The following is a 14,167-nucleotide window of genomic DNA, read 5'->3' on the forward strand; positions in this document are numbered from 1 at the left end:
GTGTGGTGCGCTACAGTGTTTTTCTAGCCTTCATTACTGTTCTGAGCCTGCTGTAGAATTCCTTAAGCAGACGAGCTAACTGCAGGAAGGGTGCAAAGGTGCTGTCATGCTTCAGTAAATCCATCTGATGGGCAGGAACTGAGAATAGGAGCTGCACCATGATGCATTCCTGTGAGCATGGCAAATAGACTGAGAGCTGGAGTGTGCCTCTGGCAGCAGCTTATTGAGTCTCAGATCCTAAGCCCTGTTCTCCTGTACCAAGGTAAGCTTTGCCTTTGATGTAATATCAGCAACTTGAAATATGTTATATGGGGACTTTCCAAAATTGCAGATGAAATACCTCTCTACAAAAGTGATCTGAAGAGTTGCAAATATGTAGCCTTTCTGTTGTCAAATATTTAACACTTCTATTATAAAAGGTTGAAGTTACGTATAATGAATTTATATTGATTTCCATCTATAAAGAAGCAAAACCCATGGAAACTAACAGAAACATATTAAATCCAGAAGGATGTAGGCCGTGAAAGTAAAATCTACTCAGGCATGCAATAGCATTTTCAATGGAGTAGCTGGAAAAAAGTGCCGTTGTGCTGCATCGTGTGGAGGGAAGGTATTGGAGCTACAGGGAGTTGTGGACGAGACTGTCTATGCTGCAAGAAAATGTTAGCCAACGTTTTTGTGGTTTTGTTTGGGTTTTTTTCAAATTTAGTTCTCCCTAAAGTTTTAATAACATAGTTTCAACAGTGTTGTCCTGGGTGGTTTAAACCAAGCTTACCTGGGAAATATTAAATCCTAAAGAATTTATTTTGGGCTACCCATCATAAATTTGTTAAAACAGAAAGAGTGGATTAAGCCAGATTAGAAATCAAATTAAGCATTTGAGAGTTCATTGAAGAGGACAAAGGTTGGAACAAGGCAGAAATCCCAGCACATTTTTAAAAATTGGACCATCAGTTGTCAGTACTTGTATTTCCATAATAGTTAATCCTTTGCCAGATATCTCAAAAGAAAAGAAATGAGGATCAAGGAAATGGTACTGAAGTTTTGCCATTCAACTAGTGGCCCTCGCAGCACTACAGACTGCAGTCGCTATGTGTCGTCTCTGTGGCACAAAGCCAGTTTGGCTATCAGCAGGTCCAACTTCAGTGGAGTTTTCATTTACATCAGTTTTATCTCCTCCATTTCATCTTGACTTTTATGTTTTAGAACAAATCACTGAATGTTTAGCTTCCCAAGCATTCTTTTGGATCAAAGGATAAATTTTATGCATTGCAGGTTCTGAGCTGGAGGTAGTTATGAGAGAATTTGGAACAGACATTAATTTCTTGAATTAATCATATAATTTGAATGAATACCTTAGAGTGCTTGACTGAATTCTCTAATGTCTGACTGAGACCCGAGTTAGGCTTAGTTTCAGACCTCTGATGCATAAAAAATACTGGTTGCATTTTCGCAGACCAGATGGACTATCTAGGTGAATGTCCTGCTCAGACAGTAGCCTGTGAAAGATTCTGTGGGAAGACCATTAGGTGATGTTATAGAATGGTGATACTTCCCCAATACTCTCTGGGACTCAGTAATCACTGATTTTTCTGGCCAGGAGATGGTATCTGTGTATATAAATAGTATTAGTGGTTCTTGCTTCTGTAAGTTTGTCTGATAATTTCTGAACCCCTGTAATTTTCTGGCGTCCTTAGCTTCCTGTAGTAAGAAGGCATCCACAGTTTAATTATGTGTTATGAGAAAAACTACCTCCTTTTGTTTGTTTTAACCTGGCCACCTGATGACTTCATTTGGTTTTTCCTATGTCTGGTGTCATGAGAATTGAGTAATTGTTCCCTATTCTCCTTATCCCTGAAGCTCATTATTTTATAGATATTTTTCATATTTCCTTTCAGTTGTCCTTTTTCCAAGCTGAAGACTCCTTATTTATTTAGTCATTCCTCAATATATAAGCTGTTGCATACCTTTGATCGTCTCTACAGCATTTCTTTGTACTTTTTCCAGTTCTACTGTATGTATTTTGAGAAGGGAGGAGGGACAGGGGTTAGGACTACCCTCAGTATGCAAGAGATGGATGCAATTTGGGTTTATAAGGTAGCAGAGTAGTGTTCTTTGTTTTGTTCCCTATGCCTTTCCTAATAATTCCTAACACTGAGTTTGCTTTTTGAGAGTATTTAAGTGATGTTTTAATAAAAAAAAGCTATTATAGCTATAGTTATAAGGTCTCCTTCCTGAATAGAAATAACTAGTTCAAAGTCCATCACTGCATAAAACTAGGATTGTGTTTCCCTGAGTACATGACTTTGTAATTATTAAATTGAATGTCACTTACTAATTTAATGTCTGATAATTCAGTAATGTGATTTTTTTTTTTAAACTTCTCAGTGACTTTCAGTTTTTCAGCAGCATTTTTTTTTAATTTCTCTCTTTTCCACAGATGACTTATAAATGTTTTGAACAGCATAGACCATAGCACAGAGTCTTGTGGGACCCCAGTGGTAATCTTCCATTGCAGAAACTGTCCATTTATTCTAGCTTTGGTTTCATGTGTTTTAACTAGTTATGAAATCCATGAGAGGTAACCCCTTTATCCTATATTGGCTTACTTTATTTGGGAGGGTTTTGAATGAACTTACTGAATTTTCTCAACTGAGAAGTTGCTGGTGTGAAAAAGATACTTTAGGCAAACTGACAAATACTATTGTTGTTTAGTTTAAAACAGGTATTGAAGATCATAATCTTTCAGTAGTACTGCTGAGGAATTAATCAGGCTGTTTACTGAGCACTATCATAACTTTGATGGAGCTCCTGAATGCTCTTCAGCTTTGTGTCTGGTGCTGTTGATGTTTATTTCAAGGGCTGGTCTGCAGTAACCCCCAGCTATCTCCCAAAGGGTTCATCCCAGTCCCAACACTGTCCTTTGTGCTTTTCAGCTGTCAGCATGACCTGACTTTACTGGGGGGGGTAACAGAGACTCTGGCTGCATCACACAAGGGAAAAGTCCAATGAGTTTTAACATCAGAATGGATGGTGGAATCTGTATCTATGCAGTGGAAGGAGCAGATACTACCCTTAGGATAGGAGTTGAGTCTAGGTGACAGCTGCTGATAACCCATGTGGTGAGCTGGTGGGATTGGAGAGGAGGCAGTTGAGGATTGTTTCAAAAATTCCTTGGGCCTTGTTGTGTCCTCCTTTTAAGTTACGCTTTTTGTGGCATCCTGTGCCTAGCAGGGGACAGTGCTTGGTGGCCAGTGGCACGCACGCATCTGTGGAGCCAGACCTGAGCAACTGCAGGTAGAACTACAGTAGTAGAGGATCATGATGCTATTACTGGAGCAGAAGGGGGAAGGCAGGTTCAGAAGAGGGAAGCAGCTCTCCCAAGGTTAACCACAAAACCAGACTCAGACCTATACAGCTTGGGTTTCAAGGCATGAGTACTGTCAGCAACATTACACTTGTCACTTTTTCAAGCACTGGTGAAAGGAAAAGAACTGAAAGACTTAGAATCTTGTAGCAAAAGGGAGCATGGAGTGACAGTCATTGTACTGTGGTACAACAGAAGCAAATGACTGAGGAATCATGGGTGGGATCCCTTGAACAGAGAAGTCTAGAGAAGGCTACCCAACAGCCAATGGTGCATAAGAGCAAAAGTGGTAGTGGTGCTCCAAGCAGGAGGAGGTCCAGAGCATGCAGGGTGGAGATGCTGGTAGCTGAACTTTTCCACTCGGTTGTCTTACTCCTCTGTTGCTGAGGATCTGAGTATGGCGAGTGACCCTTTAGTGTTTAGAATCCTTGTCCTCAATTTGCTTTGAAAGGGGTGCATTAGGTTATTTTTGAGGGAGGCTACATAGGGCTGGCAGTTGCTTTTGGTCTTGTTTGAATCCTTCTGAATATTTTAAGGGTTTGATGTGATGATGAAGCTTGTGGGGGAAGGTGCACCACATTCAAGGGAAGCTGTGACATGTTCAAAGAATCTAAGTTGTAAGTTTTGATAGGATCCTGAAGCAAGGAGTTTGCAGTTAACGCCCCTGCGAAAACCACAACCTACACTTCAAGTCATGGCATGAAATGTAAAAGACACCAAGGATCTTTTACATCCCAGTTACTTAAGACATGCATAGGAAAGAGAAGGGAAGGCTGCCCTGGGAATCCAAAGGAAATATTTGGAAAGAGTGGCTGAGAGAAACATGACAGAGATCAGCAGAAACTTGGGAAGCTCAGGCACTGAGGCTTGAGGGTTTTATTACCCAGAGTGTCAGGATTCAGTGGGTCATGTGGCATCCTGTCTTGTGAGCACAGGATGTGTGAGTTGCTGGTCCATTGTAGCATTCTCAGGACACCTTGTGGTCCTGTCAGTCTGCCACCTGCTCTCTGCAAAGCCCCTTAGCCTTGTGTAGAAGTGTGCTGGTGCTGCCTTCTTGCCGAAGCTTACAAACTTCAAAGCAATCCTGTGAGCTCCTGCTGTTACTTATCATGTTGCAGGCCGCAGCTGAACTCCCACTGTATAAGCCTGGGTTGTAAGAGCTCCTGTCTCTTTGCAGGAGGCCTTTTCTCCTCTGGGAAAGGCTTGCATTACTCTGATAATGAAAGAAATGAGTCTATCCTCAGTCCCCTCAGGTCTGTTGAATATGTGCCCTAGTTGCAACCTCCCCCTACCAGTCCTTTATCCTCTCTGTGGATATTGTACTGCATGTACTTCTATTCCACTCCCTCTGCAGCGTGTGTGTGCTTGGTGTAAGCCTTGTGTTAGTGTATTAACAAAATCTCTACAAATCCAAATAATTAATTATGTCATTAGTGATGGGAATCCATAGCTCTTTTCCTGCAGCAACTCTGCCTCTCTTCAATGCTAATCAGCCACAGACATGTTCCAGTTTAGAGTTTTTCTTCTCTTTTCCTTTGTTCTCCTGAAGCGTGGTGTTATGGGTAGTAGTATAGTCCCAGCCTGGAATTCAAGAAACCCCTTAGCAAGACAGCAGTTAGCACATAGCACCTCTAGCAGGTGTTGTGCTTGCTGGAGCCACTTAATACAAATTCATAGCTGGCTAAGTATTTAAGGGATTTTTAGGAAGCAGCAGTACCTTGTAAGCAGGAGTCCTTATAAGCAGAGTAGTGAAAGTGTGATGGCTCTTCTTTTCTCAGGGCTCCAGAGAATCATCATTTTGCTTGGGAAGGAGAGATGGAGAACAGTGTCTACAACAAGGTGAGACAGAGTCCGCTGGCACATCCCAACTATCAGCTCCATTTTGCTGTGCAGCAACTTCAGCAGCAGAAACTTCAGTCACGACAGCTGTTGGAGCAAAGCCAAGCCCGGCACCAGGTAACTAAAAAAATCCTGCTTGGGATGTAGCAGTGCTGCCTGAGTCTCAGATGTGCAGAATCAACCCAGAGACAGTACCTATGGCACAGCTTTTGTGAAGGAAGTAGCTCTTCAAGTGGGTTGCAACAAAACCAATATTACCTGCAGTTATTTTGATAGTATTTCAATGCTGTAGTTCCCAATGGCTGCTTCTACTGCATTGGCATCCTCCTCCATTTGGCTACTGGCACACTGCTGCCCGCTTTTCTGCACTGGTTCAGGGCATCCCCTTATAGTGCCTCAGACAGCCTTAGAACTGTCTACAGTCTCCATGGTCTTAGTCCCTTAATCTCATCAATGATGATATCTTTGTGCTTTGACTTTAATTCTTCTTGGGTAGTGCTTCAAGCTGAGTCACTGTTGTATTTCACTGTTTCTGAACATAGGGTCTTGAAATTGTGTTGGCAATGGTGCCCTCTATGGCAAACAGACCCTATCAAGGCTTCATCTTGACTAATTTCTCCTCCTCCTGGCCCTGCTCTAGGATGCCCATGCTCCTGGATGTCTCTTCATACATTGCAGTTATCAAAAGAGCAGTATGTTAAGGGGACGCAAAAATTACTTAGAAGAATCTTCATTCTTTTGAAGAAATGTATTAATTTCTTTTAAGAGCTGTCAGTGTGCAGGAGGCATGGCTACTGACCCTGATGCTAGATGCAAGTTTTCTCTGCAACCCTGAAAATCTTCTGCAGGCCTCCTACACATTTTTTTATTACTACATTTAAGATCCTGGATCTGTTAAGATACGTGTCTTCGGGACATGGTTTAGGAGGCATGGTGGTGTTGTGTTAACAGTTGGCTCCACGATCTTAGAGGTCTTTTCCAATGTAAATGACTATGATTCTATCCCCTTTCACTGCTTTGCACGGAACTGTCTGATGGATACATGACTCCTTTGTTACACCTGCAAGGAGAAAAAGAGGGGCTAAGTGTCCAAGAGCTAAAGGAAACATGAAAAAGGGTTTGTATTATTGATGTTCTGGATGCCAAGGTTGGACTGCTGTGTCTGGAACAGCATTTCCATCCTGCCTGGGGAATCTTTCAAGGTTACAATGAGTTCACTGATGTGCACATTACATTTCTTTGTTATTATGGAGAGAGAGGTGTGTGTTCTTTATTCTGACTGATGTCCAAAAGGCTTCTATGCTAAAGGGAAGTAAGTCTTTGGGTGAGCAAGCCTTCACTCAGAAGAGATTGGTCTCTATTAGGAAGGAGCTATTTGCTGGGCAGTCTGGCAGGACTGGAATCCAACAAAACCATGAGCAGAGCTAACATGCGGAGGTCTGAACGCCCACTCTCTCTCATGTGAAGCAGATGAGTCACTAGTCAGGGTCCCCGAAAACAGAATATAGGCAAATTTCCCTCATCCTTTTCTAGGAGCATCTTGAAGGAGAGGCTCTTCTGCCTTTGCTCCTTGCAGTCCTTCTTTCAAGGCCCTCACTTAGACATGCAGTTTCCATCCCCAAATTCCCTCACCTACAGTCTTCTTGCTCCCCCTTTGAGCAGGAGGTCTTCCTTTCATCTCCATCCAAGGGGCTCTGGGTGGGCAGCTGTGGCTGCTCATGAGCTCAGGAAAGGGCTGTAAGCTGGGCTGTGCCTGTGAGGAGGCCGGAGCTGGCCTTGGGGCCTGGCTGAGCCCTCTTCTAATTGCTGACATTGAGCTGATGTTATTCTTGGCCTAGGGCAGAGCCATTACTCAGGAGTTTCTGTTAAAGTGATTCTTTGTTAAACCTCCTTTCACCCCCACAACGTCCCCCTCCTTTCTCTCCCTCCCTTCTCCTTCTGAGCCAAGCAGCTTAGAGTTGTAGTATTGAGGCCATTGCCATGCCGCAGGGCTCAGGCTCCACTGAAGTTGCCACTAATGAAGAAAGGTATTTGCTGAACTGGGGGCTTTCAGTCTTTCTGTAGCGAAAACCACATCTTAATAAAATGATTGTCTCTTGGACACTTACTCTCCCACTAGACATTGTATGGAGCCAGCAAGACCTCCCCTTCCAGTCACAGTTGCACTGATCCTCTGATGCATCTCCCAGTCACTGCACTACCCTCATCTTCATCCATCTATCCCCTGCCCACTCTCTAGTTTCCTCTCACTGACCTCTTTCTTCTGCTAGTTAGCTTCTCAGACTTCAGTCCTTTGACGTGGCCTTTCCAAGAACTGCCTTCTCTTTGCTGCTGCTTACACACTCCCTGTCCTACATCTCCTTCCCACTCACACCACTTTGTCTTCCATCCCACCTTTTCTTGCTGGCCATCATTTGTCCTCTCTTTTCCCCCACAGTTGATGTAGCTTAGCCTAGCCTGCATGGTTTTACCACATTTTCTCATTAGTGTCACCTAAGCCACCTATCTCCCGTAGCCTGCTCTCTCCCTTCTGTTCATTCCCACATATTGAGATCTACTCCATCCTTTGTTGTCTTGCTGGCTGCATTCAAGTTCCTCAGCCTCCTCTCAACAGAAGAAATATATCCTGCGAAACATAAGGCATATCACTTGAAAGAGTGTCATGATCTCTCTGCTTTGGGGAATGCATACAGGATGTCTCCAAGCCTGTTTCATCTGATTCTTCAAGCTCTTGTTACAGTTGGAAGGCAGGCTAGCCATTTGTCAGTAGCATTTATCTCAAGGCACACCCTGAGTTTGGCATGACCGTACAACATGACTAGATGCCAGTCTTTCCTTCTTTCTGTGACAAATGGACTAGTCATATGTATATAGATAGCATGTGAACAAGCAACAGAAGCACCATGATTAATAACACAGGCAAACACTTCTGCCTGTACATTAACCAGTTCAATATGTTGGAGATGAGACAGATGTGTTGGAAAGCATGGAAGTTCCTAGTCAAGTATTTGTGTAATAGGCCATTGCCATGCAGTGGATATATCTTATCATAAAGGCCTATTGCATACTTCTTTGTGGCAGCACCCACTCTTGGTTGAGCACTTTCCAGACACTTAAGAATGATGATTTCTCCTCCAGGCATTTAACAATTTGCAGAGCACCAAATACTGTGTAGGTGGAGGAAGAGGAATAACAACCAACAATTTTCACTGGTTGTATGTGGAAGTCAGTTCACGTAGTGTAGTATGGTAGAAATAGATCTTTAATGCCAGAATAGGTACTTCATTACCTGGACAAAAAGAAAAACACCAAACTGACTGGATGAGAATCTAACAAACAAATGGATTCAGTGATAGGGCCCAGGAACAGAGACAACACAGAGCCTGAGAAAAGAGAAAAAAATAGAAAGGGGCAGAGCGTGAAAGTGGAGACAAGAAGCTTAAATCCGATATCAGCAAAATCAAGGAACAAGGATTACAAAATCAAACCAAATGACAAGAAAAACAGGCTTATGGCAGTATTTTTAATGTTTAAAGGAGACTTCATGTGACACGTTATGACCTAGATGTTAGTATCACTGCTGCAGTTGGCAAGGCACTTAATATACCATCATTGTTTATTCTCTAATTGTTTCCTGTACTGGAAAGATGCCATTAGCTGTTAGGGAGGTTCCTCCTTCTCTGTGTGGCTATGTTCTGTATGCTCAGCCTAACATCTTCTGGGTTTAGAATTTTATGCCAAACATATCATATGGGAAAAAAGCTAAATTAAAACAAGAAAAGTACAGGCGTATAGTGGAATGATCCCCATCAGTCCTGCTTATATCAAAAAAGCTAATGTTAAACAAGACATAAATCATGTTAATGAGTTGTATGGTCGGTTATGATCACATTTTCAATCAGAATTTTAAGCAGATTTTATGCTATAAAACATTGCGCTCAGTTAATCTTAAATAATTCTCTTCTCAATCATTTAAAAATGTTATGTTCTCTGAAATATTCTTCATTTTATGAAGTTCAGCGATTTTTTTTTTTTTTTTTTTTCCTTTTAATGCAGGTGAGTCTTTTCTGAATTACCTACAGTTTATTTAGATCTGACTGGGAATGTTGAGTATTCAGAATAATATTCCTAGTATTCCTAGAACTACAGGATTCCTGTCTGAGGATACAGAGCCTCTTTGAATGCAGCCTTAAACATCATTAAACTGCTTTCTAAACTATTATATATTAGACTGCTGTCAGATTTGCAGTCTCTCTTCCCCTTCAGTCTCTTGTTCATTCTTGTTTTGAAGCTTTCTCCCTCGGATTGTTTTCCCACTGTGTGCTAACTGCCATTTTTCCTATTTGAGTCTTGTGATACCGATGAGTCAAAGTCTCAGTCTAAGTAAAGCAGAATAACTGTTCTGAAAGCAGTAGTCTGTGCTGATTTATACCAGCTGAAATCTTGTCCCCATGGTTCTGATCTTGTCACTATTATTAGAATTATGGTAACGCCCAGATGTATTAATGATCTTTCCAATACAATGATATGGCCCAATCCTTGCCCCAGAGAGCTCCCAGTACCAAAAGACAGACAAAAGGGGAGGCACAAGTTAACTTATTTTAGTATATTTTAGTCTCGTTCTGAAGAATTTACCAAGGAAGACATGCTTCAGAACAGTCTCTGCATACCATGAATTTGCTGCTCTTCTTTAAATTTCTTGATGACCCCAAGATGCTCACTGTACTGCACTTTAACACTGTGCCAGTTAATAAATACATTTTGAGCCTGTTCATTATCACCACTTTGTGAATTTTCAACTCAACTGATTGTTGCATCCAAACTTATGTAACTGAATGCATTAACTTGTGTTCAAAAGAATCTCCACTAAAAAAATTCTATAACTCCAGAGGTCTTCCAAGCCTTTTAATTCTATGTATTTTTGCAATGTCATCTGAAATGCAGTTCTTTTCTAAAAGTGGTGCGATTTATTTTGTTGGGTTTCCTTTTTTCTTCTGCTTCTAACTTAAATCCTTGTCATTGTTTATTGCTTATAAACATCTCATTTTCCAGCACTAGTGATTTGGAACTAGATGCAGGGATCTTTATGCAGTACACGTGTGAGTGGATTGGTCAGTTCTCATACACTGCTGAGTGTCTCATCATTTTCAGATTTGCTGATCTATCCCCTTGGCTAGGGAATAGAAATCTCAAAGCTATGTTTCATATAAATTTCATGAAAATAGAGCTACATGTCTGGAAAGGGGATTCAGCTTGTGTTCCCATTAAGGCAAAAGCTGCAACATGAGGTGACTCCTAATTAGACAGCAAAAAATCAACACAAGAATGCCCCAAACCCATGAAGAGAGGCATAATTTGGGGCATGCTTTATATTAGATACTGTAAGATTCAGCCCCAAGACAGATTCACGGGAAATGAGCTTCATTACCTCCTCGGGTCACGGAATGGACATGTTTTTGCTTGCAACATTTGTTCCGTTACTGTGCTAGGGATGGGTGTTAGATACAAGGATGGTAAGTGCCAGGAACATTCTTTCTGTTTTTGAAGATCATTAATATATCTGCTTTTCTTCAAAGTACTTCAGTACCTCCCTGCTTTTAATCACGAGCAGTCAGAGTTCAGCTGCTACTGGCTAATACTCTTAGATGTGCATCATCCTTACTAACAAGCTGTACATGTTGAGATTTTCTAATTAAAAACTACTATTTTTGTACAGATAACACTTTGTGTATGTTGTTCACGTGTAGATATGGAAGCAAGGAGAGGTGTGATTTAATGAGGCAAATACAGGATTGGGACTCAGGAACTTCTCTGAGCTCTCAACCTAACTTTTCGTATTGCTTCAGTCTGTGGCTTAGGGACAATCAATTCCTTTGTCAGTGCTAACATTCTTCGTGTGCAAGACAGGGTTAATGCTGTCCTGCCTCCCCAGAGAATTATGCAAGAGAATTAACTCGCTAACACTTTACATGATTTTTAGCTAAAAAGTCTCATAGTGTTCTAAGTATTTTTCAGATTTGTAGCCCTAAGAACTTGTCAGGGGAGCAAATGTCTCCTCAACATCAAGTTAAATCTGAGAGCCTGGGAAATGTGATTCAAAGTTTATTACTTGCAGCAGCAGTAGTTGTGGGGTGCTGCCTGCTTCAGGACTGCCTCTGTCAGGGTTTCTCTAGGCTTCTGCTCTCCCTAGACCCTGAGGCCTTCAGAATCCTGAGTGATGAGGACTGTCTCCTAATGTTTGGATGTGCTGAAATCTCTTCCCAACCCTTTCTTTGTGTGGTCAGGCTCTGCTCTTCCCAGCTGCCCTCTTTATTTGCACAGTAGCTTCTCCTGGTTTCCTGTCCTGTCCCCATGGAGTTCACAGCAGGGCAGTATGCTTTGTAGCTGAATCCAGAAGCCATGGTCCGTGTCAGCTTCCAGTCTCCCCATCCTTGCTTGGAAGGCAGCCAGAATCTCAGCACAGTGTGGAGACAAAGGCGTTTTTGGAAGTCCATTACCCCCAAGAAAAAACATGCATGACCTTTCTTTAGGCAGGTCTCAGCCCAGCTTTTGCTGATCAGACTTTGTTAGAGCATCCTTGATTACTGTTTCTTCAGAGTCATGGACCTCCTTGCCAATGCGTGTTAAGACTTCACGCTTTGTGGACTCCGGGATCTTAGTGATATTAATAACAAGAAAAACTTACAGGAAATATGCATAATATCAAACAGAACACAATGAAATGTCACCCCTGAATAAGAAGGGGGTGCAGTGACTTGAGGGTCTCCATCCCAACCCCATGATATGTCAGACTCTGAGATGCAAGAAACTAAACCAAGTTACATTGTAGTTTGTTTTGCTGGGGGAAGGTGGGGTGTGACTGCTATTTTCCAGACTTGTACCAGCTACTTATTCAAAATCTGAAAGCTGTGATCAAGGTAGAGCTTCAGGGAAGGGAGAGGTTAAGAAGGATTGGAAGCTCAAGGGCATCTTGTCAGTGAGCTTTAGTTAGGAAACTGGCCTGTTTTGGCTCTTGCACCTTCTTTTCTCCCTAGAGCTCTGCCTGTCAGAAACGCCTTCCCACACACCACTGCCCTGCCATTTGCCAGAGAATTGCAGGGGAAAGGGGCTTTTCCTGTCTGTGTGCTGAGACTCAGCCAGCCCTCAGACTGTGGCTTTCTCTGGAGCCTGGAGCCCACTTGCTGTGGCTTTGTGTGTTTTTCACCAGGGAAGAAACTGAGGACAAATGCAGTAAAGGGCACTGCTCCCAGGGTCACACTGAGGTGACTGGCGAGTGCTCAGCTATTCCCCTCATCTCCTATCACTGACCTCCAGCTGCCAGACTACATGGTTACGGTATTGCCTCTTTGCCCTGGGAATCTGACTGACTTCGAGGAAAGACAAGGCAGAACTCCCAGCAGGTTGCTCCTTTCTGAGAAGAGTTGAGCAGTTTGCAGAGCTCCTGTAGGGAACCATTCCCTACTCCCTGCTTTGTCAGCCCACTGCTCTGTTCTCCAGTGTCTCACAACACGCAGATTCTTTTGTTCCCTGTGACAAATCTCCAACATACTTACTTTCCCACCTGCTATAGGAACAGATATATTTTGTTTCCTGGTATTACTGGGATATCCTTTTTGTCAGCTGCTGACCTAAAGTCCCTTTTTCAGAGAAGGCACCCGAGAGCCTTTCTGTTATTCCAAGCATCTACAGGGTTAGACTGAAGAACTGGCATTGTAACATCTTCCCCATAATCTTTTTATTTCCTAGAACTGCATCTCAATCCCACCTTCCACAAAAAGAAGAATTTAGCAAGATAAGTGCAGAAAGTCAGTCAAAGCAATAAAAACTTTACTTCTTTGTGGAGGGGAGCCCACTGCAAGATTAGATTGAGAATAGGACCTCTTGTTTATTAATCCATAATAGTATCATTCTGTGGCAGTAATGAGCTTGTCTGCCTTCCTAGAAGCTAGTCCCAGTTTCCAAGGGTATAAAATTCAGCTCTAAAAACTACTTCGCTGACCTGACCACTTAACTCTTGTTTTTATGTGTGGGATTATCCCTGGAGCCCTGGGGTTGCCTTTACCAGGCAGATGATATCCCTCACAAAAATGTCACCCATCTCCATCAGCGCTCTCAGTAGTATTCAGAGAGGTAATCACCAATTACTACAGTAGGTTTGTTTTGTGGTTTTGGGTTTTTTTTGTTTTGTTTTGTTTTTGTTTTTTTACCAGGCTCTCTTTGCCAACTACTCACAATCCAGCACCAGCCATATACCTATGCCAGCTGGCTCTGAGGCCTGCAAGACATCAAGTGCCACTTCTAGTATCCAGAAGGCAGCCAGTCTGCACAAAGTGATGCCATCCCAGGGTACGCCTTCTCAGCTGGTTCCAAAGCCTCCAGCAAACCACAGGCAGGCAGTGGTCAGAAAGGCTGCAGCCCAGAGGACTTCCAAGTAAGTTTTATCTCTTCCTATCCACTACAGAGAGTTGGCACTGGTTCCCCTGAGAAGGAATATTGAAGAACCTGTCTACATGTGACTCTGACATAGATAGCTATGGTGTCCAAGATAAATCTCAGAATAACCTGAGCTGTCTATTCTGAAATAGGTGTGCACTATGTTGCAATTTCATGTTTCAAAATGGTAAGGTAGGTAAGACTGTAACATCATATGAACATAAGGACATAGGAACTACCACACTGAATTAGACAAGTATCTGATCCAAGGTGGGATTTAGTTACCTAAATACAGATTGCTAATGATGTATTTTAGATGCCCAGGGCTATTCTACCTGACCTCCAGCTGCTGCTCCAGATCAGCACAAGACTTCTGTAGATCTTGTGTTGTATTTGCCAGTCCCATACAAATGCCTCAAATAACTTGAGAGTACCAAGTATGGTACTAGACATCTATGTTTATGCGCTTGAGTCACTTCCTCCATGTTTAATCTTTGATGGGGGCTACAATCTGGTGGGTCAGAAGAG

At 42.5% G+C, this 14,167-nt stretch overlaps 1 protein-coding gene across 5 annotated transcripts in view; it reads left to right on the forward strand.

Annotated features, from left to right (window-relative positions):
- Positions 1–14,167, forward strand: part of TTLL5 (tubulin tyrosine ligase like 5) — a 146,680-nt gene that overhangs the window by 108,000 nt on the left and 24,513 nt on the right. For all 5 annotated transcript variants that reach the window (XM_064460414.1, XM_064460413.1, XM_064460415.1 and 2 more), the window contains 2 exons: positions 5,146–5,323; positions 13,417–13,637. In XM_064460414.1, coding sequence (XP_064316484.1) covers positions 5,146–5,323; positions 13,417–13,637 — 399 coding nt within the window. The remainder of the gene's footprint in view (positions 1–5,145; positions 5,324–13,416; positions 13,638–14,167) is intronic.

The sequence above is a fragment of the Phalacrocorax carbo genome, chromosome 9 (assembly GCF_963921805.1).
Source record: "Phalacrocorax carbo chromosome 9, bPhaCar2.1, whole genome shotgun sequence".
In the NCBI taxonomy this organism is placed as follows: Eukaryota; Metazoa; Chordata; class Aves; order Suliformes; family Phalacrocoracidae; genus Phalacrocorax; species Phalacrocorax carbo.